General features: G+C 44.0%; 1 protein-coding gene across 1 annotated transcript; it reads left to right on the top strand.

Annotated features, from left to right (window-relative positions):
• Nucleotides 1–1932: 1932 nt before the first annotated feature.
• Nucleotides 1933–26877, top strand: LOC121857077 (chondroitin sulfate N-acetylgalactosaminyltransferase 1-like). The gene is made up of 10 exons (XM_042352929.1): nt 1933–2371; nt 6587–7378; nt 17571–18172; nt 19530–19662; nt 21544–21714; nt 23216–23354; nt 24492–24857; nt 25544–25795; nt 26153–26340; nt 26611–26877. The coding sequence occupies exons 3-10, from the start codon at nt 18082–18084 to the stop codon at nt 26732–26734; spliced, it is 1464 nt and encodes a 487-aa protein (XP_042208863.1). The 5' UTR covers nt 1933–2371; nt 6587–7378; nt 17571–18081; the 3' UTR covers nt 26735–26877.

Genomic DNA, 26877 nt, shown 5'->3' with positions numbered 1-26877 from the left:
ACCGCAACACGACCACACCACACCCTCACACCACAACACGACCATACCACACCACACCACACCACAACACGACCACACCATCACATCGCAACACGACCACACCACTAGATCACACCATCACACAACAACACCACACCACACCACAACACGACCACACCACACAACAGCTCCGGTATCGACTTAACGTTGTCGCGCCGTCTGATATTATTCCAAGACAGTGGAAATTAAAAGGACCCCCAGTAGCCCTTCAGTCAGCGGTTGTGGGGCTAAGGACTCGCCTCCCTCCAGTACTCTCCCTCGTCAGCTGATCCTATGTAACCTAACCTAACCCTAACCAAACCTATGTAAACTGAAAATATCTATCACCTGACCTCATGCAAATAATACGAATAAACATCAACAGATCCCATGTAAACAATAGTAGTAAACATCAGCTGACTCAATGTAAACACCAGTAGTAACTATCTTAATGAATAAATAGTGTATAGTAGAAGGAAGGATTGATAAAAGTGAATAATATCAGTATACACGAGAGTCTAGACGTCCCTCTCTCTCACAAGACACTGGGTACGTCACCAAAGAGACAATATGGCGTGTCATTGCCATAGAGTTTCGCGCCACTTCCCTGACACGAATGGTGATGTAATGCCTTCCATTAATTGCCAACATCCATCTAAATTATTGTCTATACTTTGTCAGAACTAATCGATAATTACCTTTTGTAAGTAATAAGATAGAGCTCACAGGTACGGACAGATAATTAATTACACTTACATTTATTTGGGAAGGTTTCATGTACTGGTTTATAATTTACATGGATGAATAAGTCATTGACTCATTCACGCCACAACAGAAGGCGTTTGTCGACCCTGGGACCCAACACTTAATTACACTACACTACTATGGGATGACTTATGAGGGGCTTAATTACACCACTGAACCATTCACTCCACTACGACGGTCTACTGGCGTAAATATAGTGGCCCCGGCTGTAAATCACGCTGAAACAACAGTGGCACTGTCCTACTGGGCACCATAGCTTGGCCCCATACCTCGCCCGTGGTCTTTATCTTCCCGCAACAAACATTGAGGTTGGGTTGCTTACGGCCTTAACCAACCTCACACAACCCCGTGACAACACACACACACACACATACACACACGTATACACAATCATCACCATTATTTGAGATACAGTTGATGGAACCTTATACTAATAATAATAATAATAATTCACTTTTCTTATATCTTTTTTCTCTCTCGTGTCTTTCCATTCATTCTTCTTCCTCCACTTCTCTCCCTCCTATGATACATCTTTCCTCAATCTACTTCTCTCCTCCTTTCCCCTTCCTTCCTCTCTCATCTCTCCCCCCCCCCTTCCTCCTTTATAACCTATTTCCCGATTTCATGTATCCCTTCCTCTCCATTTCCTCATCTCCTCATCTATTCCCTCTTCTCCTCACTCCTTCCCTCCCTCCTCACTCCTTCCATTGCCTCCTCATCTATTCCCTCCCCTCCTCATTTGTTCCCTCCCCTCCACATTTGTTCCCTCCCTTCCTCACTCCTCCCATTTCCTTCCCACCTCACTCCCCATCTCGCGTCATCCTCCCCCCCCCTCTCTTCGTCCCTTCCCTCCTTACCTACTCCCCACTAAATGTTCTCCTTCCCTCCCTTCCTCTTCTCTCTCCACCTAACCACCCTACCTAGCCGTGGACGTCTCAGCCAGAGTAGATGTTTCCCTTGCGTGAGGCGGCGGGCGGTAAGCGCTGGGGTGGTGGTGGTGGTGTTCGCTGGGAGGGGCGTCGAAGCCACAGCGCAAGACAGCAGCACCAGGCAGGAGGGCTGGGAGGGGAGGAGGACCGGGAGGGGAGGAGGACCGGGAGGGAAGGAGGGAGAGGGACCACTACTCCCTCCCTCCCTCCCTCACTGAGTCCCTGCCAGTTGAACCATCTCCGCGGCGACACTCGGCAGTCCCTCTAGTGAGTGCGTCGCGTTCGGCCATGTGGCGCTCGACCTGCCGCCCACCATGTGTGTCGTTCACAGACTAACCTGCCGGAGGACTCGCACAGCCACCAGCTCCACTCCCTACGTGTGTGTGGTCATGAGCGCCCCCCTGGCCAGATTGTGCAAAGTATTGATCCCAGTGGCGTCCTAGAGGTCCGTGGTGAGAGAGAGTGACAGGGGAAGACCGAGAGAACCAAGCGCGGTGAGAGGGGAAAAGAGAGAGAGAGAGAGAGAGTGTGTGTGTGTATGTGTATGTGTGTGTGAGAGTGAGGGAGACGGTAAAGTAGGGATGCTGCTGCTTCTGTGTCACCGTCACCGCCGCCTCCTCACTCCACCAACGTTATTACTCTGTGCAGCTGTCAATAAGGTGAGTAGTGTGTGTGTGTGTGTGTGTGTGTGTGTGTGTGTGTGTTTTAACTGAGGCTTCTACCAGGTGATAGGCCTTCACCTACCTGTCAACCCCACGTGTCCCTCCCACCCACCATGTCCACTGGAAGCTGTAGGACACACTGAGATCGCTGCCGATACATGGGCGTAGCCAGGCCTCGTGGAGGAGGAGGAGGAGGAGTCTTCCATAAATTGATATGAGAGGAGGAAGATGGTATCGTAGACTTGATAAACTGAGTACGGAGTAGGAGGGGGAAGAGGAGGAAGAAGAGGAGGTCCTCATAAGCCTAATATAGTGAGTCCATTGGAGGAGGAGGAGGAGTCTGTTATGCTGATATAGGGCGTTCATTTCCCAGGGACTTAAGGACAGATAAGAGAGACTTGGGTCCTGTCACTGTGAGATTTACAACACCACAACTTCTATCCTGGAAACTACCTATCAGAGTGTGTGTCCTCTCTCTCTCTCTCTCTCTCTCTCTCTCTCTCTCTCTCTCTCTCTCTCTCTCTCTCTCTCTCTCTCTCTCTCTCTCCATGGTCAGTTCTCATTATCAAGCGTGTGTGTAATAATGAATTAGATCACCTAAGATTAGACAATAGACACCCCTTACACCCTAGCCTATTTCACCTGAAGATTAACCACCCTAACTCTATTTGGGATGGCTAGGTTAGGTTAAGTTTACAGTAAGTTAGGTTTGGCTAAGTTAGGTTAGATAAGGTTATACTAAGGTAAGTTAGGTTAGGGTAGTTTAGGTGACATTAAGTTAGCGTTAGATAAGGTCAGGGTAGGTTAAGTTACATTTAGTTAGCGTTAGATAAGGTTAAGGTAGGTTAAGTAAGGGTATGGTCGGTTAGTTAGGGGTAGGTTAGGCTAGGTGAGGGCTAATGTTAGATTAAGTTAGATTAGGTTAGGTTAGAGTTAGGTTAGGGCTAGGCCAATTAAGTTAGGGTAAGATTAGGTTAGGTTAGGTTAACATAAGAATGGAGGAAACTGCAGCGGGCCTATTGGCTCATACTCGGCAGTCCCATTTACACCCAAGCCCTATTGATCATATATCCATCCAACCTGTTTGAAGCTATCCAGCGTATTCGAGTTAATGATGATGTTTGGTAACTTGTTCCACTCATCCACTACTCTATTTCCAAACCAGTGTTTACCTATTTCGCGCCTAAATCTAAATTTGTCTAATTTAAAACCAATGTTGTGAGCTCGCTCCTGGTTGGATGGTGTGAGTACCTTTGTAATGTCCCCTTTGTTTAGCCCTGACTTCCATTTATACACCTCGATCATATCGCCCCTCACTCTACGTCTCTGGAGGGAGTGGAAATTAAGATGCTTTAACCTGTCTTTGTACTCAAGGTTCCTAATGCTCGGGATTAGTCTTGTCATCCTCCTTAGTTTGCTTTCTAGGGTTTCAATATCCATTCTGTAGTACGGTGACCAAGTGAGGTCTCACAAGCGCAAGATATAGTTTTAGGATGACCTCGCTAGTCTTGTAACTAACACTTAAGGTTGGGTTAGGTTAGGTTAGGCCTAGTTAAGTGAAACAAGAAGTAGATTACCCTTAGAGAAGAGGAGGAGGAAGAGATGGAGATAATTGACGTGGAAGAAGGAGGAGTAGGAACAGATTAACCATAGAGAAGAGAAGGAAGAGATAACTGAAGAAGAACATACAACAACGAATAGTAATAGAAAACCAAGAGCAGAAAATAATCTCACAGATCCAAACACCAAATCAAACACACACACACATCCTGGACACAGTTTTACTCCCATCCTCAGCACACACACACACACACACACACAATAACAGACAGCGAGTCCAAAATACTGTACGCCAAAAAATGTCTCAGTAAAATGTAAACAAACAAACATACAGATTTTTCCCCTGCAGATGGCGTCAATGTTTCTATTACAAGAGCCACGTGTTGTCCTCAGTTTGTGCGTACGGAAGACTTCAAATATCAACAAGTGAGAGGGGAGAGAAAGGGGGGAGAGGAAGTGATATTGTTGTGGCTATAGTGAGGACAATTATAAATATTTTAGCTTTATTAGCTTTATTCTTTCCTTTCATCCCATTTTCCCTCCCATCTCATCTTCCCTTCAACCCTCCCTCCCTATAGACCCCCCCCCCTATCCCAGCCTATCAGCCGCCCGCTAGCCCTCACAGGAGCGACACTTCAGGGAGTTATTGGAGAGCATCACGCCTCTTAATCACCCCCCCCTTCCTCCCTCCCTCCCCCACTCCCGCTGTTATTTATGGTCGTAACTTGTGGTATAAAATCCCTTTGTAAATACAAACATCAAGGGACTCTGTAAACACAAACATTAAGGGACTCTGTAAACACAAACATTAAGGGACTCTGTAAACACAAACATTAAGGGACTCTGTAAACACAAACATTAAGGGACTCTGTAAACACAAACATCAAGGGACTCTGTAAACACAAACATTAAGGGACTCTGTAAACACAAACATTAAGGGACTCTGTAAACACAAACATTAAGGGACTCTGTAAACACAAACATTAAGGGACTCTGTAAACACAAACATCAAGGGACTCTGTAAACACAAACATTAAGGGACTCTGTAAACACAAACATTAAGGGACTCTGTAAACACAAACACCAAGGGACTTTATAAACACCTAAATTGAAAACGAGACTTCCCCTGAATCCCTAAACGCGCGATTGGGATGAACGGACGGACGGGTAAAGCTGATATCTCGCTGCAGGGGAGAGAGAGAGAAGGACAGACAGACAGACAGACATATAGAGAGAGAGACAGACGGACAGCCACAAAAAGAGAGAGGACAGACAGACAGACATATAGAGAGACAGATAGAAAAAGAGAGAGAAGAACAGACAGACATAGGTAAAGAGAGAAAGACAGACATAGGGACATAAACAGACATAGAAAAAGAGAAAGAGTGACAGACACACCCCTCACCCCCATACATCAGAGGTTAAAGCCAATATCTCGCTGCAGGGGACGGCCGCCATTACGGTAATGGGGAACTGATCGTCTGGATAGTTTCTTCCTCGACAAGTTTAGGGGAAATAAAAAACACAATCAGCGAGAGGTAAATTATTGGTCTCGAGGGTCTTAGATTGGTCTCTGATCTCAAGGGTCTTAGATTGGTCTCTGGTCTCGAGGGTTATAATTAAGTCATTGGTCTCGATGGTCTTGTTACTGGAGAGGTTAAAAGTGCACCTAACCTAACCTAACCTAACCTACCTTAACATATAAAAGAACATCCAAAAATGCCATAAAAGCTGTACGGAGAAGACCTTAAATAGACAGGTTGGGTCAATTAAAATTCATAGAGAGATAGAGAGATCGGTAAGGGTAGAGAGATAGAAATTATGGTAGCGTATCACTATGTATTTTTTTTGTTACATACGCCAGCCCGTGACCTAACCCCTTGCTTGACTTGTTGTAACAGCACCATTTGTATTATATTCCTTCTCTCCCAAACTCAGAACCTGTGTATATAGTTTTGTAGAAATAAAGAAATTCCAAATATATATAATAGTTGTGGAACTCTTAAGTGGCTGGGCTGATGTAAACGACCAATACACTCTTGTGACCCTAAACAGTGATCGCATATGACCACTGAACGTCTGCTGTGACCTTGACCTTTGACCCAGTGTGACCTTGACACTCTTTTACAGAAATACACACTTAGTGTAGCCCTGGTGGAGACAGCACAGACACAGGAGCGGGGACGGCTTGCTGCTGGTGGCCCTTTAGTTAGAGGGATATGCCATGACACCAGTCTTTCAGTTAAGCCAATCGAAACTCCTGGTACCTCTGGGGCCCACTGCTGCTCCGAGGTCCCTTACAGAATGTGTCTGAGGTCGCAAGACACTCACTTACCGTGCGTTGCCATGAAGGAGGCACTGAAGGGTCTTGGTGATGGTGTACCGGCAGGGGAGAGACTTACACACTCTGCTCTCCCCTTCCACCACAGGGGCTAGCCGGCGGCAGTAACAAGTACAGCGTGCACATCATCACTAACTTAACGCTACCGCACCCACCAACACACAACACACACACACCATCTACAATAGCCTAAACGAGAGAACAACAACAATAATAATAATAATAATAATAATAATAATAATCCTTAAAGTATCAGTTACCTACAATAATCTAATCCCACTATATGTTGTTTTTTGTTTTTCCATTCCCAGGTAGACAAGACTCCAGAGAGGCCGCCGTGTGGACGAGCCAGAGACACCAACATGGCCCACACACGACTGAAAACACCCTCCAAGTCTCTACCATAAGAGGAAAACAAACAAAATTCACATGGATCAATTCCTAAGTGAAAAGTAAAGGATAATCTGAGTTTATATTACGAGTGAAGGAGTGACCTGACCCGGTGATGTTGGCACGAGTTCCATATATAAAGTGAAATATATTAACTCCAGGATGAAGAAAACTTAATAATAATGGGAGTCATTTGTGTGTAGTGTTACCATATTGATCCAAATTCAGAACTAAAAAGGATGTTTCGATAGTCAACAGTGAATAGATTGGTTTTAAAGTGACCCCATGTGTGGGATGTGGTAATACTGCTTCGACAACAGTCAGGTAATAAAGTGATCTGTCGATTTGATCTGATAACACTGACTTGAAATACCCTGAATGTGATCTAGCAATACTGTACCTCGATCCTATGACCAGCGGAAGACACCTAGATTACTCAAGAGAGCAGTTAAGGAAGTGGAGGTGTGGCGTGACCAGACTGTGAGTCACATCACAGTATAGCGCCAGCAGACCACATCCCTCCGTCACATCACACTACCACCAGCAGACCACATACCTCCGTCACACCACACTACCACCAACTGACCACATCCCTTCGTCACTAACACCAGCAGATCACATCGCTTCTTCACACCATACTACCGCCAGCAGACCACATCCCTCCGTCACACCACACTTCCACCATCTGACCACATCCCTCCGTCACATCTCAGGTAAGTTGATTATTTACTGTTTCTTGTTAACCGAAGCCTTGAGGTGACGGATATAATTTTATGTATTGTATAAATTATGCTTTCCCGTACGTCTTCAACATACAGTACTCGTTTACTCGCCCTAACCTAACCAAACCAAACCAGGCCAAACCAAACCAAGCCAAGCCAAACCAAACCAGGCCAAACCAAACCAGGCCAAACCAAACCAGGCCAAACCAAACCAGCCCAACCCAACCTAACCTAACACATCCAGTCTTTGTTGTGAATCACCGTGCGACAATAGGTGATTTCACGAGAAGCTAAAACCGTAAACGCTGCAGGATAGAGGGATAGTGAAGCGCCCTTATCCGTGACTATTTTCAATCCCCCCTCTCCCCCTACCCCCTTCAATACTTTCCCCCTACCCCCTCCCCTCTGCAACCCTATCCTCTTTCTCCTCCCCCCCCCTCCCTTCAGGACCTCCCCCCTTTTAGGCATCTGTCATTTCTTCGTTGATTGGGGGAGGGGAGGAAGGGGAGATGAAAGAGAGGGGGGTGGGGAGAAGGAGGGAGGGAGGGGTATTATAATTTTCTGGTATGTCCGTAATGAATGATTGCTCGTTCGTTCGCTTGTGTGTGTGTGTGTGTGTGTGTGTAAGACTGATAAACAACCAAAATAAGGAAGATACACACACACACATACACGTAAGCACACACACATGTAAGTTATTAGTAATTATGGTGTTAGTGTTTCATACATGTAGCCTCCTACCTACTACCTGTGTACCGTCGTCACAGCATTTTAATCTAATGACTAAATCTGGACACGTTATTCCTCCACTGTATACCCGTATTTTCTACCTTGTTTGCATTCCTGTACTTCTGTCTACCTGCACTGTCCATGTATACATTGTTTGTGTACCTGCATTATATATGTATATTTGTATTCTTGCACTATCTATACGTCTTGTTTGTATATTCACACTCTATGTATAATGTATACCTGTACTGTCTACGTATACATTCTAAATCAATGTGAAATCCCACGACAATCTTACCGAATATCTATCCATCTATCTATCTATTAAATACATAACAGCAAATTCGTACTCACAAGGCGTGGTGCCATGACTGGCTGGATGGGGGGGAGGGGGTCAGGAGCGTCCATAACACAGCTGCTACTTAACCGCATTCTGTAGACGAGAGAAACAATATTACGTACGGCACTCTGCTAACACAAGTAACAACATGCAAGTAACAACATACAAGTGACAACACACAAATAACAACACACAAGTAACAACATATTGACTATAGTTATTCATATACAACACAGATGAAAGATATGTATAAACAGCTACTGTACTGAAGAGCCTCCGGGTGATACTCGTGTATACCCGGAGAGACTCACCACAACACAGCCTCCTCTTTCACTACCACACCACAGTACACCCTAGCCACACCACACCGTTCCTGGCCACACAAACACCATCCCTAACCACCCACCGTCCCTAACCACCCACCATACCTAACCACCCACCGTCCCGAACCACCCACACAACCTGTCACCACCTCTCTTGTTGGCTTTAAAGGTGAGAAACTTTAACCAGGAATCGTGGTTGTGTTTTGTCCCCTCGTCGTGTTGCCATATATCGTCGTGTTGCCGCATATCGTCGTGTTGCCGTATATCGTCGTGTTGCAGTATATCGTCGTGTTGCCGTATATCGTCGTGTTGTCATATATCGTCGTGTTGCCTTCATTAGAGAAAGGTGAAGGAACATACAGTGAGCATACAGATTAATGTAGGTGTTGAACAGCAGACACGTAGTGTAGTAACTCCCTCACAGATGGCGTTATGAGGGGCATCACGTGGAGTACTAGTTCCCTCACAGGTGGTGTTATGAGGGGCTTGACGTGGTGTAGTAATTCCCTCACAGATGGTGTATGAGGGGCCTAATGATGTAGTAGTTACCTCACAGATGGTGTATGAGGGGCCTGATGATGTAGTAATTCCCTCACAGATGGTGTTATGAGGGGCTTGACGTGGTGTAGTAATTCCCTCACAGATGGTGTTACGAGGGGCCTGATGATGTAGTAGTTACCTCACAGATGGTGTTATGAGGGGCCTGATGATGTAGTAATTCCCTCACAGATGGTGTTATGAGGGGCCTGATGTGCTGTAGTAATTCCCTCACAGATGGTGTTATGAGGGGCATCACATGGCGTAGTAATTTCCTCGCAGATGGTGTTATGAGGAACTTCACATGATGCTGTAGCAACTCATTCACTACGTGGTGTCGTGGCATCATGGGGACACCACGTGGTCAGTTGTCACAGGACTTCACTCACTCAAGTGGGTGAGGTGTGGTCCCAGGCTTCTCTATCGTGGAGTCTCAGGGGAATTATCACTGGGTACCTGGGACCTCACTGTGTGAAGGTTAGCTTGGGGTCTAGACTCAACTGCCGAGTTGTTTTTCACTGACTTAAGCACTGTTCACCACTATTCAACACTGGTTCCATTCCTTTCCCAAATGAAATAATAACTTCTGGCGAGAACTTGTTGATATTCCGGTGGGGAGGAGGGTTCAGGGGAGGGAGTTGGTATGGGCCAACATAACAGTTGACGTGGCTGCTGCTGAGCAGCGCATATCGTCGTGTTGTGTGTTATTTTGTCTCATGTTAATTTAGAAGCAAGATGACGTGTACAAAAACATGTGTTGAGTTTTATAAAGTAATTACAAAAGAACAAAATGGATACAACAAAATTTAATACCAGCTGTCAGAAATCATAATAACATCTGTCAACCACAACACCATCTGTCAACCACAACCCCATCTGTCAACCACAACACCATCTGTCAAACACAACCCCATCTGTCAACCACAACCCCATCTGTCAACCACAACACCATCTGTCAAACACAACCCCATCTGTCAACCACAACACCATCTGTCAACCACAACACATCTGACAAAAAACCCACACCACATTAATTCCTCTCCACAACAAAAATCCAACACCATCTGCCAACCCCCAGAGTTACCAGCTGTGATGAGAAGCGGTGAAATAGATTCTTAAAGCCATCTTATAGGTACGTTTACCGCGGGGCCTTCAATAAATATATTATCCTCATATCTTCAGCAACGTGGAGAAAAATATGAAACGCTTATAACAGAAAAGGAAGTATATTTTATAGGAATTTCTGTAATACATATGAGAAAAAAATGGTGTCTGTTGAAGTTTGAGACTGTAGGCATTTAAAGTAACACCCTGGTGGTATGTTTGGGTAAGAGACTGGACCAGAACCTAACGTAATCTAACCAAACCTAACGTAACGGAATCTATCCTAACATAACCTAATCTAACCAAACCTAACAAAACAAAATAACCTAACCTAACGTAATCTAACCTAACCCGCCCAGGTAACGTCAGTGTTTTTAATCATCAGGTGAAATAAACTGAGTAGGGAGGTGGGGAGGAGGGGGGATGCTATTAAGCCGCCCAGGTAGATGCGAATTAACGCTAGCTAAAGTGAACTAACGCACCGTAACACACGCCAGCCAGACCCAGTTGAGTTAATTAATATTGACTGGCTAATGTGATTCTCATTTTGCCGGTAGTTTGGGGATAATGACAATATCGAACTGGTGTGGTGGTGGGGGAGGCAGTGTCAGGGAGGCGAGACAGTGTCAGGGGGGGGGAGAGACAGTGTCAGGGGGAGAGGCAGTGTCGGGGGAGAGGCAGTGTGAGGGGAGCCAGGCACTAGGAGGGGAACGAGAGCAGGAAGGAAGGAAGAGGAGGGAACAGATGTAAAAGAATAGGGAGGGTGAGAGGTAAGGAGGGAAGTGGAAAAGACGAAGAAGAGATGGGAAGAGAGAGGGTAATAATAATAATAAGAAGAAAGTAGATCCACGTACAGTATATAATAACACACACACACACACACACACACACACACACACAGTACAAAACCCAATCACATTAACCTACAGACAACTGTTCCTGAAGCCCCAACAGGGATTATAGGACAGACACAACACACTAATAAAAATAACTCCTAACAACAGCTTGAGATAAGTGTGTGTGTGTGTGTGTGTGTGTGTGTGTGTGTTCCTAAAAACAAAACAAAAACAATTCCTCGATAAATCTTCCTGCCCCTTGGAGTGATGATTCGCTAAACCTAAACTAGACCACAGGTAAGAGGTCAGTCCTTTGGGGAATACCTGGACACGGTAATAACCTCTTGGTGTGTGCTTAACCTAACCTAACCTCAATCTAACGTGACCCAGGTGAGATTAACGTTATAGGTTTGATTAACGTTAAGGTGGTTAATCATAAGGTTTTGATAAGCTTGGGGGGGGGAGGGAGATAATCTTCAGGTGATCGGTTTAATGTTTTGGACACTAGATGATAATATTATACAGATATTTATTTTTGTCTTACTGGGCTTATGCAAATCACGTCTACACACACACACACCAGGGGGGACAAAGGTAATAATTAGACCATTACAATACAATACAGTGCAGGATTTCCGATCTGCCCCCTCCCTACCCCTTCTCTTCCTCTTCCGACCCCATTCACTTTCTACCCTCCCTCTCTACCCTCCCCCCTTAACCCCTCCCATCCCCTCCTTCTCTCCATTCCCTCGCACCCTCTTCTCCTTTTCCACATGTGAACTATTTGACAGCCTCCAGAAGAGATGACGTGATGAGGTAAACAAAACAGATGACGTGATGAGGTAAACAAAACAGATGACGTGATGAGGTAAACAAAACAGATGACGTGAAGAGGTAAACAAAACAGATGACGTGATGAGGTAAACAAAACAGATGACGTGTAGAGGTAAACAAAACAGATGACGTGATGAGGTAAACAAAACAGATGACGTGATGAGGTAAACAAAACATGACGTGAAGAGACAAAATAATAATTATGGATAAAATTTAATTCGAAAATGTCTCAATTTTTTTATACAGTTCTCTCATGGAAACCAATGAGAAGTTTGTATAACCATTTTTTGAGACACCCTGTATACTGTAGTACATAACACAGCTGAAGGAAATATTGCTTTTAAATTATCATATTATGCGTATAGAGATAAATTTCATTACTTAGTTATTAGTAGAGAATACATTATCCTTAATTAAGAGGTGACGGTAACAAGCACGTCAAGATACAGTAGTTCCGTTTGTCGGGTAAATCACTAGGTCAGTCATTACGGAATCGTATGTTTGTATATTGTGATGAAAAATACATTTTATACATAAATGAAGATAAAATAGTATGTTTGTATGTCGTGACTAAAGATACATATATATTAAGGTGAAATAGTATGCCAGTATGTAGTGGGTATATTCTGATGATCGAGTGTTTGTCTGTTGGCTGGTGTTTTACCCTTTTAACAGACATCAATCTAACGGGTATACTCCGTTAAAGAGAGGTCTTACTGTAATGAGCCTCGATATAACGGAGAATGTTATATTTTCAGTGGGACTCGGCACCGTTATAGACTGTACTGTTTATTGTTATTCCGACCAGCAAGTAACACAAGTAACAAGTAACACGAGTGAAAAAAGTAACGTAAAAGTAACACAAGTAGCATGAGTAACGATTAATCTAAGTAACAAATAACACAAGTTAAAAGGTAGCATAAAGGTTATACAAGTAAAAAGTAACGTAAAAGTAACACAAGTAGCATGAGTAACAAATAACAGAAGTAACAAGTAATACAAGTGAAAAGGGGGTAACGTAAAAGTAACAAATAACACAAGGAACACAGAAAGCAAATGTCGGAACCAGAGTATCGTTGTGTATGGATGTCCCGTAATAAACTCGTTGGCAACTTTTACAATTGGTCTATGAGAAGGAAGTGTGTGCCAATGTGTAGCGGTGTCGGTCGGTAGTGTGTGCATTAGTGTGGACCAGTGTGTAGCGGTAGGTACAGTAGTGTGTGACAGTGAATTTTAACTTTGCCTCAGACAACAGCTAGTTTATTGTACACCCTGTACTAATCCTGTAAGCCTTAGCACAAAGAAAAAAGGTTACACAGCAGAGGTGACAAAGTGGTTAGGATATATTAGTTGTATTACAGAATATGTCCATTACATTGTTTACTGTATTTATTTATGTACTATATACAGGGGTCGTAATACGTCAGCCATATCTTGCCGTCAGAGATAAAGTGACGTGCCATTGTACACAGAGTAAGCTTGGACCTGTCCCTAAAAGGTTTTATTTTCTCACAGTCGAGGATATAGTGTTGGAGTGTATGGCCATAATATCTGGCCTTACACTCTACGCTTAACAACCGCTTTATATGGTAGAGGTTCAAGCCTAAGGGAGCTGCTTTAATAGTTGGGAAAATGTTGAATATGTAGTTGGTTCAATGACGGACGACGACGGATAACAACGGACGACCTTGACAATATTTCATCCAAGTGGACTAAAGAGAAGAAGGAAACAACTGGGGATAGAAGGATTACTAAGGACTAAATAATGAACCGTACACTAGCCTTCATATCGTCACCTCAAACTTCTCGTATATTCACGGGTCGTTTAGCCAATTTTCACTTCCACAGATATATATGCAAATTTACCAAACCTCCGCTAAAGTTTATTCACTTAAGATTACACCTGAAATTGTTTGAAGATATGTGTTACGCACCTTATGCTTTTCCCAACACTGTGACTGTCATGAGGTGAACCAAGTGTGTAATGACACCAGGTGTGAGTGTCACCAAGTGTGTACGACACCTGGTGCAAACTCTGACCACCCAACCTCTGCTTTTGCTGATCATTAAAATGGCCAGTTGGAAAATATGGCAAACAGGTAGGTGTGTGTGTGTGTGTGTGTGTGTGTGTGTGTGTGCTTTCGTAATTAAACACATACACACACCAAGTTTCAATCGCATACCCCAAACACTTGAGATGTGGCACAGACTAAGAAAGCACGTGAAGAACGGAACTGAGAGAGAGAGAGAGAGAGATTACCGTCGTCATCTGCTTAAGAGACAGTCTGAACAGCAAAAAACAGTTGGCAGCGTCTTAGTGGGTCTGCGTGATATTCCTGGCCTTTAATCGGATGGGGGTAAGGACTGCGAGGCAAGGTATGTGTAGCTCTCTTGTGGCGCTATACGCTAGGGCTGCCTGCTGCGGTATGGCTACGCTAAGAGATGCGCTGGGGATCTGGGAAGGGAGGGGGTAAGTCAAGTTGATTATGGCCACACTAAGACGGTACCAGAGATGTGCTGGGGATATGGATGGGTGGGGGAGGTTGTTGAATCCATAGATCGACTGTCGATCAAAGTTGATTATGGCCACACTAAGAAGGTACCGGAGATGTGCTGTGACGCCTAAAAGGCACAAGGGGAGTCGATTATGAGTGTGTGTGATAAGACTGAAACGTAAGAGTTGATTATAATTTGACTCGCTTATCCCTTGTGTACGATGGCATTAACCCCTTGAGTACGAGGACCTTACACCCATCGTACTCAAGGGATTAAAAGGGAAACGTCGCAGTGAACGATAAGTAATTGGAGAGAGAGAGAGATAGAGAGAGAGAGAGAGAGAGAGAGAGAGAGAGAGAGAGAGCGTGACCAACTCAAAAGATCTTTACCATACCTATTATGTCATGAGTCTGTGTTGATTACTGTCCCCCATAGAGAGGCAATGTACTGTGTCTCTCAAAGGTCGTCTCAAACATGCAAGATAAGCAGAGTCTCATTATATAGGCAATGATTCATATCAGACGTCTTACCACACCCTCACGTCACACATCAACCTCACAGACAGACAGACAGACAGATAAGTCACTTCTCAAACAAAAAACACTCAGCAAGGCGTCACCCACTAACACCAGGGAACAAAGGGTGTGTGTGTGTGTGTGTGTGTGTGTGAACGGGGTGGGGAACACAGGGGACGTATTGATGTAATGATCAAAATTGTTCCTTAAATAGCGTAATAAAAATACTCCCATTATTATATCACAGTGAAGGAGATTAATGATAAGTGCTTCAGTATATTTAAGGTAGCAGTGTTTGTTTCTTTGTCTCTCATGTATACTCTTTTTTATGCATTTATTTATATGTATACTTTTTTATTCATCATTGTGCTCTTTACTCTTATTATAGCTGTTGTTGTTATTAATATTATTATTATTACACCACAACAATACAATTGGCACTGCTCCACTCACCACACCTTCACATTAGCGGACCACCCAATTCTCATATCACAACTGTTACACACACACACACACGAGACACATTAACCAGCAGTACTTAATGGTCTTCAGCGCCAACACGAGAAATAATACATCTCGCGTTCCATTTTGTGTCAGTGATGATAAGATTATGACAATTACGCAACACGGATATAAACACCTGTGTCTTCTGCCAGCGCAAATCCAACAAACAACCGGTAGATAAGAGATACGTCCATACGGTCATATTTACATACGGTCATATTTAGGTTATCAGTCGACGGATGGTGATCCGTCGACTGATAACCTAAACTAATGTTATTATCATCCTCTCCTACACAGCACCTACCGAGGGAGGGTAGTTGTGGTGATGGCTCTTCCCCTTCACTATTGCGTTTACAGGGGCTCGTCAGGTTTTGTGCAGTGTGGCAGCCCTGTGTTTGGTTACATTCGACAGAAGGAAACTTGCATTTGTAAACATACTATGGAATCAAATTAAAACAATATTAAAACAAATATCTCAAAGATAATGATTTGTGGAATGTTTATATGATGAGCCCTGTAAACGCACTAGTGAAGGGGACTGTTAATCAATGGACCAAGATTATAGAGATTTAACTCGTTTTGGGGGATGAGATGTGGAAGTGTGTCATGTCTTCCCTATTGAATTTTTTATAGTCGATGCTCTTTTGTTGTATTTTTTCTTTACTACAATCCTCTACTGTGTCTTATTTGTTTTTGTTTTTCCTTACGACAATGTAACTTCATCTCTGTCCTTCCCGTAGTGTTTCTTTTAGTGTGAAGATTGTAATTAGAAAATTTTGCTCTTGATTCGACTTAACGGTGTAAGGCAGAAGTTCTGGTTATGTGGGTCACAATGATTGCCACATTATTGACTTACTTTACATACAAACACTAACCCCCAACAAGCATTTCATATCCCTGCCTCCCTTACTCCCTCCACTACCCTCCACGAAACAGCTGGCTATCTCATGTTTCACCACCCATCCATTCCCTCCTTTCTTTCTTTCTTTCTTTCTCTCTCTAACTGGCATCCATCCATCACAAGGCCTCTTTCTTCACTATTCCCCCCGTAAAAGTTCCCCCTCATTCGTCTTCATGAACGTAATGCGTCTTGTTTTACGGTCGTGTGGATGTTGTTGTACACGTAGATAGATAGATTGATAAAATTGACATACAAGTTCACATCGGTTCAGCAAGTATATAAACAATGGTGAACAGTAAGTGGATTAGGACAGCCAAAGGAAGGTGTTAATAGATCAATACTTCTTCCCTTGGATACCCTTAATTCAGTAATTGGGTTGTCACTGCTTAATTATTCCATTATAACCGAACTATTCACTACTTGATCCTATTGTAAGTTATACTCTAATATAACCGACTAATTGAATGGTTATCTAGTACTATCTCCTCCTGAACAACAAACCCCAAGATTCAGACTAGTGAAACTGAGGTATTTATAGATAGAAAATGCATCAGTGCCTACTGCTTCGGGTTCACGAATCTGAATCTCGGGGTTCGTGGTTCAGGAGAGGCGACAGGCCTTTTGTGGATGGACTGTAGAGTAGATGGACGTCCGCCCCACAAGGGGTCACAGTACATGCCCAGTACTTGCCAACAGTGCGTAACAGAGACGTGACCGATCGCCCAAGCGGCTAACGAGCTTAATTTATTTTCGTCACTATCTCTGTATAGAGTCGGTACCTCGGTTATCATGTTTAAATTTTCGGTGGTAAAAACTGTTGAAAAATATTTATTCAGATTATTGCTCATTTCTCCGTCGTTATCAGTTAGCTCGCCGGTATCTGACTGTAGTGGTCCAATCTTTTTTCGTGTTTTAGTTTGATACATTTGATAGAATCCCTTGGGGTTTGACTACGCAAAACTCCACAATATTGAAGTACTTTTTCAACACATTATTTACTAACAATTTACTTTCCTAGTTAAGAGGTGTAGCCATATTCACTCGTGTTATTTTATCCTTTGCAGTGTATGTATGTGTGTGTGTGTGTGTGTGTGTGCGAGGCGTTGGACCAATAACCACAAACTGGACAAGAAAGTTCGGACAAGGTGTTATCTCGACGACACACACACATCCGCTCTTCCCCCTCCTCCACTCCCACCACGCAGATCAGTTGCTGCTGCTTCTCCTCTCCATCATTCGCTCTCTGAAGGGGGTGTCCTGTGTTCTGCCATCGGTTCGACATATTTCATTGGTCCTAAGTAACATCCAGGGTTCTGACTTGGATCCTGAGAACTTGCCAATCCTACGCTGGGCCCCGAGATTTTTTTTTCTTTCCAAGCCCCAATCAACGGCGAAAGTAACCTGTTAATCCTCACCAAGAACCCCCCCCCCCCCAGCGCCGAGGTTTTGAACAGTACCCCGAGGTGACTTTATGCCATGAGTAAGCCCTGATGACTGGCTTCTAGGATCTGGACTAGTACAAGTGACTAGTAGAAGCTTGAGGAGGAGGAGGAGAAGCGGTGGAGGTGCGGGGTCATGTTGGCCAGGATGAAGAAGGGTCCCTGCTGTGGAGTCGTCCTTGCTGCCTGCTTCTGTTTCTTGTACGTCGCCACGGGCACCTGGCCACGTGAGTACGGTTTGTGTGCGCACGCGTACACACTCGTCGTTCTTGTGTATTTCACCATCAGTTTGTTCACCCATCCTCCTAAAGCTAAACTATCTGTGGCTATCATGTATCGATAAGAGCTTCTGCCTGCCCACAATAAACACGGGCTGGGTCACCTGCCAACTCATTGTGTCCCCGGCCTTGACCCGAACACTTGTACACTAGCCAACAGTCCAAGTAATACACACACACACACACACACATTAGCAGTAATGCCAGATATAAAATCACTGTAAATCAAGTGTAGACAATTTCTTCTAACAACACAGGCCCAGCCAAAAGGAGTCAATGTTTATACTGGTTAAGGTGACTGAAAATACAGATTTGTTTGTGACTGTCACTGTCAATACTGTCGTTTAGAAGTTGAAGAGCGTGAAAGTGATCTCACAGGTGCAACACAGTTCGCCAGCCTTATTAACAAATCATTGTGTTGAAACTACATTATGTATCTAAAATGTTTTCAGCCAACAAAGTCTCCACATTATATTACTGAACTGTGCAATAATATTTAGACCACGATGGTACATGACTTCACTTTGCAGTAATTTGTAAAACTTTTAAGTGTGTACGGTGGAAACCACGTTGATGACGTCATTACCACACCACTGGACAGTCTGGGAAACTCGTCAACAAATGACACACGACCCGCTCTCTACTTAACACAAGTTACAGTTGTGTGAGATACTGACCTCACTAGACCTGGCACAACTTAACTCCCTCAATAATATGTTCATTGGTACACAGGAACTTGTATTACGGCTTAGAAGTTCTAGTTTCAATAAATATAATCTTGATCTCTGACCCAAGAATCAATAAGGTTCTTGATGGCAAAACACTGGTGTGGTATTTATCATTGTCATTAGTGAATGGAAATTCATTTGTTACGCTCATTAAAATGTTGATAGACAGACAAAGACAGACAGTGTCATATCATTAAACAATTAGCTTTACTCAGTAATATAAACATACGAATGGCTAATAAATATTGATACTAAACCCGGGAGAAAACCATCAATGTTTTGAGGCGGGTCAGGGCAACAAGGGCACCTTCACCATCTGTGACACCCACAAAAATTCTACATGATAATTACATTTGAATAAATACATAGATTAATCAGTTGATAATTAACCATGTTTTTAGCTTTAATGGCTAGCAGTAATTGTCTTTAATGGTTTCAGTAATTGTTCGTCAGCAGTAATTATTTCATATGAACTCACTAACGCAACATTAAGCAACTACTAATTCTATTATCTTCGGTACATAGTCATTACAGCATCCACATTATGAAAACTTTTAATACTGATGTTCCCTCGACAGTGTCAGGCGGAGGTCCGTGGAGTGGGGACCCGACCAGCACCTCCTTCACCGACCAGCAGCAGCAACAAGAGGACCTGGGCTACACTGACGACTCCTCCCTGCCTCTCAACTACCCCCACCCCACCGAGACACTGTGAGTACCTATTACCTACTGCCTCACCTTCCGTTCCTGCCTGCCTCACTCTCTTCTCACTCCTACTGTATCTCCTCTTCATTCTTTTCCCTCCCTCCCTCTTCTCCTCCTCTTGTTACATCAACCCCCCCCCCTTCTTCTTATCCTCTGCAAGCGACGATTTCTACCTTTTCTGCTTCTCCTTCCTCTCCTCCACAAGCATCTACTTCTCCCCCTCCTCTGCCAGCGACTTCTTAAAACACCTCTATCTCAGTAACTATTTCCCACAAGGCCAAGGAGAGCTTTTATGCTATCCCCGGCGTGAGCGTCTGCACCTGTCTCGATATACGCGTCTGCTTCAGAATTGGGACCTGTGTCTTCAACATATTCTACACACACACACACACACGTATACATCCTGGACTAACCCTGACATTCTTGTTCCTATTCTCATCACATTTTCTCTCTTCTCGTTTTCTTGATTTTTTCTAATGTTTTTCTTATTTACATTTCTTTATTTATCTTCTTCCCCTTTTCCATTCTTCTTCCTCCTTTTTATTCTATCTATATCTTTACATATACATCCTCTCTTCTTTTTGTACTTATTTTTATTCTTGTTATTTTATTTTTGTCTTCTTCTCCTCCTCTGTATCTTTCTCTTTTCTCTCATTTATTTAACATTTTCTTCCGGGTCTCAGCAGAGGTAAGCAAGCCCAAGGTGACGTCATGTGTCGGCGTGCGGATAAAGGACTTATCATTGGGAACCCCCTGCTTATGTGGGGCCGCGAGGCGTTGTTTATTTGGCAAATCTTGTGAGGGGCTGAAGGTAAATTCTCGTGTGTGGGAGTGGTGGATGTGGGTGGGGAGTGGTGGATGTGGGTGGGGAGTGGTGGATGTGGGTGGGGGGTGGATGTGGGATGGGGGAGGGGATGTGGGTGGGGAGTGGTGGATGTGGGTGGGGAGGGTGGGATGTGGGGTGGGGTGGTGGAGGGGAGTGGATGGGTGGGGGTGGTGGATGGGTGGGGGTAGGATGTGGGTGGGGAGTGGTGGATGTGGGTGGGGTGATGGGTGTGGATGGGTGGGGGTGGATGGGCTAGGATAAGGGAGGGTGGATGTTGGGTGGGGAGGTGGTGGATGTGGGTGGGGTGGTGGATGGGTAGTGGTGGATGTAGGTGGGGGGTGGTGGATGTGGGTGGGGTGGATGTGGGTAGTAGGATTTGTAATAGGATGTGGGTGGGGATGTGGGTGGGGGTAGATGTGGGTGGGGGTGTGGATGGGTGGGGTGGATGGGGGTGGCGGATGGGGTGGGGGGTGGTGGAGGGTGGGGTGTGGTGGATGGGTGGGGGTGGATGGGTGGGGGGTGGTGGATGTGGGTGGGGGTGGTGGATTTGGGTGGCGAAGCTGTCTGCTGTCAGTCTAACAGACAGACTAGTAAAGTTATTTATGATCGTATACATAAGGGAGAGTCTACACTTTATCTAAATATATGATAATGAAGGAGTTGAGTTCTCTCGCGCCCTGTGTTCCCTTTGCTGCCATATGACCATTTATCTACCTAAAATCACCTAGTTTATCATTTAGTTTCAGCACGTTCATATAGTCCAGCTTAGACACATACACTACATATGAGCTGGGTAAATAACTGGACAGAGCCGAAGTGAACGATTACAATTCTAGAATGATCGTCATTCTTTGGTTTTATGAAGATGGGCTGCAATGAACGATGGAAATGCCAGAATAAACTATTAATCTTGTTTTTGAACAGGAAAGGAACTTATTAAACGATGACTGAGCACTCCTGTTATTTGCTATGGAATACGTCTTTGTCAACCACCTCCCTCACAACAGATGTACACAACTTATCAAGTCATCCTTCCTCACGCCTCTCTCTCCCCTCCACAGAAACGATGGCCTGTCCTTCCGGTACTTCGACACGGAGGTCACATTCCAGACGGAAGGTGTTGCGGGTCGCCTCCTCACACAGCACGAGCACGCCCTCCTCACCTCAGCCAAAGAAGCCGCAAAACACTACCTGACGCAGCTCCACCCCAACACCGCCTTCGTCAGCGGCAGGTAAGACGCACCAAAAACCTACTTATAACATAGTGACTGTGTGGGCAAAATGAGAAGGGGGTTTGGAGTTTAGAAAGCAGTGTGGTTTCAAAGTAATTAAGAACATATGGAAAGTAGTTAAGGAAATTAACAATATTTTAGAAGAGTTAAGAAATATCCCTTTAAAGTAAATAAATATAATTTTGGAAGAATATTGGAACGCTTTAAAATGACATAGGGAGCAACAGAAAATAACGAACACTTAAAAAATCCTAACCCAATTCAACCTACCCCAACCCAAACTAATCTAACCCAACCCAACCCAACTCAAACTAATCTAACTCTTAACTAATCTAACCCAACATAACCTAACCAAACTCAACCCAACCCAACCTTAGTCAGTTGTTAAACCTTAAAAACGTTTCATATGATGTACACCAAAGACAACCAGCTAAAAAAAAAGTTAGAATGATTTAACAAAAGTGGCATTTACATTCTCATTTGTCTGTTATTGGCACCCAGGCAGAACGTAACGGGATGTGAAGAAGATTTGATACAATTAAGTTGAATAAAGGTCAGGTTAGGATAGCCTGTTTCATATTAGTAACAGTATTCCCAAACTTGAAGGGAATCGGTAAAAGGAAATTCAAGTTAGTTTACGAAAGCCAAAACAAATAACAGTCGATAGGTAAGACATATAACAGGTAGTAACACGGTATAATTCAAATGGCGGCCTTTTGTAGGTGTGTGCGTGCGTGTGCGTGCGTGGCGTCCGGTGAATTAAGGTCTTCTGTTTATATATATACAACAGTGGGGTGCGAGGTAGAGGGGAGGAAAAGAGGAGCATATTGTCCCTACTAATAGAGACTGGGAAATAAGCCTACCTCAGTCCCTCAGCGGTGCATAGGTACAATGACACGCACAAAATAACGGTTCGTAGGTATAGTGGTACGTGTCTAGTAATTCGTAGGTATAGTGGTACGGATGTCTAGTGATTCGTAGGTATAGTGGCACGTGTCTAGTGATTCGTTGGGAGTGTGGCACGTCGACCAACCCAGGAATCATGTTAGCCTTTATCACGTGTATATAATTGCAATACTCGCTTACCTCGAGTGTCGTGCCAAAGAGAGAGAGAGAGAGAGAGAGAGAGAGAGTACCGTACAACACTAGAAAGGTGATCTCTCTCTCTTTCATCATCAGAGATGTACTGTAATAACCACAATCAATTAATCATCACCCTTTACTCCACGACCACTAACACACACAATAACTACTACCCTTCCTCCACCATAATCACTACCCCCTTCCTTCACCAAAACCATTATCCCCTTCCTCCACCATAATCACTACCCCCTTCCTTCACCAAAACCATTATCCCCTTCCTCCACCATAACCACTACTCCCTTCCTCCACCACAACCACTACTCCCTTCCTCCACCACAACCACTAACACCCCTTCCTCCACCACAACAACTATCCCCTTCCTCCACCGCCACTAACCACACCACTTATCCACTTCCAGGTACCGGTGGCTACCTGACGGCGTCGAGTATGACTTAATATACAAGGACGAAGCTTCTGACGTCACTAGCCGAGTCACTCTCTTCCAAAAACTGGAAGCTACCAAGGTCCTCCGCTCCATCACAGTCGACCAGAAGACGGTGAGGATTAGTTGAGTTTGTTGTGAAATTATTAGTTATCATTAGTTGAGATTTGAGTGAGCGTATTGAGAATTAGTTAAGTTTGTTGTGAAATTAGTTAGCAATAGTTAAGACTTGAGTATGTTGATGAGTTGAAATTAGTTAAGTTTGTTGAGAAATGAGTTAGCATTGGCTGAAAGTTTTTGAGAACTAGTCAAATTTGTTGTGTAAATTAGTTAGCGTTGGTTGAGAGTTTGTTGAAAATTTGTTAAAACTGTGAAATTAGTTTGTAGTGGTTGAGAATTATTTGACTCATTTTCAGCTTTTGTGTGTGTGTTATGTAGTGTACCAAACGTCCTTGTATTCGTCGCTAGCAGATAGTTTATATCCCATCATAACACAAACAGCTTGACCTTGTGTTCTCTCCTCTGGGCTGAGTATTGGCTATTCTTGTTTACTGTGTGATAATGATGTTACCTCATAGACCCACGGGAAATATTAAACATCTCTCTCTCTACACACATTTACAAGCACAACGGTTCATTGGGCTTCTCATCATCAGAGAGAATCCCGTTTCTCTGAATCCAAGAAAAAGATTTTGCTGCATATTGAAGGGGTCCTCCTCCACTGATCAGTACTGAATAGACGGGACCTTATACTTAATTATTGGATTACACATAATTTCAAAGTTCACGGGTAATTTAGTTGATAGTTTAATAGTTCAACGCTCAGATTGTTTATAAATTTCTGCATCAAGAGTACAACATTTCTATGTAAACTAGTCTTTGTCTCTACAGTATACAACACCAGGGAATATAAGAGGGATTACAGATACATCGGTACGGCGTCTTTGAATTAAAAACACAATTATGAAATGTTCATCCTGTACTGAAATTACTTTTATTCTCGTAGTGTGAATGTAAAGTGACCCAATCAACTATTTTACAGAAAAGTGTAAAAGTTTCTCCGGAAACATCAGTGTTTCGGTATGAGAGTGGATAATAAGTTGCGAAAAACGATTATTATTCAAGAATTTATTGAAAAACTCTCTCATCCCTTAGTAGGTGATAAAGTCTCTCTTTCTCTCACGCCAAAGATAGTGAGTGACTTTCTGTTGCATCACAAGTTGTGAAAGTGTATCTCACTCTTCTCCCACAGGTGGTGAACATGGTGGTGACGCTGAAGGGACGTGTAGCCAAGTATGCGACCTTCCTAGACCACCTGGTGAAGAACGTCCTCCCTTACGATCACAACCTCTCCCTTACCGTCGTTTACTTCTCCGACGACTTCCTTGATGAGGCTCGTGAAGTCACCAGCAGCCGCCTCTCCTCCCTCCCCAACTTCAAGTGGTCCTTCATTCCCCTGGAGGAGAGGAACTTCTCCAGAGGGCGCGGACTCCACATTGGGGCGCAGCAAAAGGACTCCAAGTACATGGGGGAGCTCCTCTTCTTCTGTGACGTCGATGTCCTCATGCATTCTGATTTCTTTAGCCGTTGCAGGAGCAACACCAAAAAGGGTCATCAGGCGAGTCGAGAAAATACACGTTTTACCCAGACACGATCTGGCTTGGACGTTACACAACTACACATTCATTTATCCCCAATTATCATTTAACTTGTCTCCCATTTGTGAGTTTATAAATCATCATTACTTTCAGTCTTCTGATACACTATTGTCATTATCAAGTTAATAATGAGTTATTGTCAAAAATCAACTTCAATATCACTGTAATCTTGCTCTTGGATGTGAAGCTCTGGATACTAATTTAAACAAAAAACCATGAAATCTATTAATTTTTTAGAGCAGGAACTAATCAAATTGAAAAAAATATGATAATGACAATTTATGGAGTGTAAAGACACAACATGTTATAAGAAATAAGATAGTAGGAAAATTTAGTAGTACAGTAACGAGAGACAGAACAGAAGTGAAAATGTAATTTGAACTCTGTGATACAAGTCCCCAAATCGATATCAATACTATACATTTAAGCTTACTGTATTTATGTTTTAACTGGTGTCACTGAAACAAACCACTAAGATATGAGGTTCTCGCTCTACAACTCTTAAGCCGGTGTACGTAACAACTTTCCTTTCCTCACTACATTTAAGTACTTTTTGCGTGGTACACATGCCCCCCCCCCCTCCCTTACATAGACACTGAAGTACTTCCTGCTGGTGTGCATACTGACCCTCCTCCCCATCACACAGGTGTACTACCCAGTGGTGTTCTCACTGTACAACCCTAAGCTGGTGTACCCACTGTTCGACAAGAAAGTGCCGCCGGTGAATGAGCAGCTGGCAGTGGATGAACAGTCTGGGTTCTGGAGGACATTCGGTTTTGGGATGGCGTGTATGTTCCGCGATGACTACCATGTCTCGGGCGGCTTCCCAGACATACGCACGTGGGGCGGTGAAGACGTGGCCCTCTACCAGCAGTTCCTCAAGCTCACCAATATTAAGGTAATGGGTGATGTGATGTAAATGAGATATGGTCAAGCGAGGGAGCAATGGATGGATATGGTAGAATGACTGTGATGTTATTGTAAGTAAAAGTCTTAATATTGGTGAACCTTTCTCTCTCTCATTCCCAGCACCATTGCATACAGGCCAACAATGTTCAGGTAAAAGTGGCATGATGTGAAGTTCTTGATCTAAGTCTGTAAACTGTCGTGTATAGATACAAATATTTCAGCTGTTCCACCAGACTCCACCTGTACCACCACCACCACAAAAACTGTCACTTGTACCACCACTACCACAAAGACTGTCACCTGTACCACCACTCCACCCACTCACCCTCTTTATCCCCTTTTACAGGTGATCCGGGCGCCGGACCCAAGCCTCTTTCACCTGTACCACCACAAGGACTGCATGGACACCGGTAGCAGTTCGTACGTGGCATGTCTCAAATCCAAGGCAGTGACGGAGGGCTCACAGCTCCAACTGGGCCTCAGCCTCCTCAAGCTGCACCAGGGCACTGATCTGGAGGGTGTCCTCAGCAAGAGGTGGGTACTCCAGGGCCTCCCGCATCACCTAAGCCCAGATCAAATACCATAAGTCAATGTTTGTACTGTACTGAATTTCTCATATCAGTCAGTAGGCATGTTGGTTCTTGGGGTCCCTTTGTGAACTTGGTCCTTAGTTTTTCCGATCTTTTTTATAATACCATAAGTCATCCTGGTCCTTGTTGTATGAGCCACTGGTCATTTTGATAAATTTTTGCTGTAATAACACAAGTTAAGGACACTGGCAAAAACTAAAGGTTCATGTTTCAGATTCTACTACTTCTGGCTGGTCCCTTACTTGGGGCTGCTATTGGCAGTCTCACTCCTCACCAACCTGACCCAGGCTGTCTTGCTCCTCCTTAACCGACGCGTTCGATACTTCAGGACAGTTTAATCCAGTGCGATCCACATCCTGGCAGTGACTAGTCTCCAAGAATCCATGACCTGGCAGTGACTAGTCTCCAAGGACCCATGGCCTGACAGTGACTAATCTCCAAGGAACCATGGCCAGGTAGTGACTGCTCTCCAAGGACCTAT

This window comes from Homarus americanus, unplaced genomic scaffold (assembly GCF_018991925.1).
Source record: "Homarus americanus isolate GMGI-L3 unplaced genomic scaffold, GMGI_Hamer_2.0 scaffold20465, whole genome shotgun sequence".
Classification (NCBI taxonomy): Eukaryota; Metazoa; Arthropoda; class Malacostraca; order Decapoda; family Nephropidae; genus Homarus; species Homarus americanus.
Note: the sequence above shows the minus strand (reverse complement) of the source record. Positions and strands in the feature narration are given on the sequence as shown.

Excerpts from the sequence above, each read along its gene's own strand:
- LOC121857077 (XM_042352929.1), top strand. The coding sequence starts at position 18,082 with ATGTTGGCCAGGATGAAGAAGGGTCCCTGCTGTGGAGTCGTCCTTGCT. Across the intron at positions 19,663-21,543 it reads CCCCACCCCACCGAGACACT|AAACGATGGCCTGTCCTTCC; the intron begins GTGAGTACCTAT and ends TCCCCTCCACAG. Across the intron at positions 24,858-25,543 it reads ACACCAAAAAGGGTCATCAG|GTGTACTACCCAGTGGTGTT; the intron begins GCGAGTCGAGAA and ends CCCATCACACAG.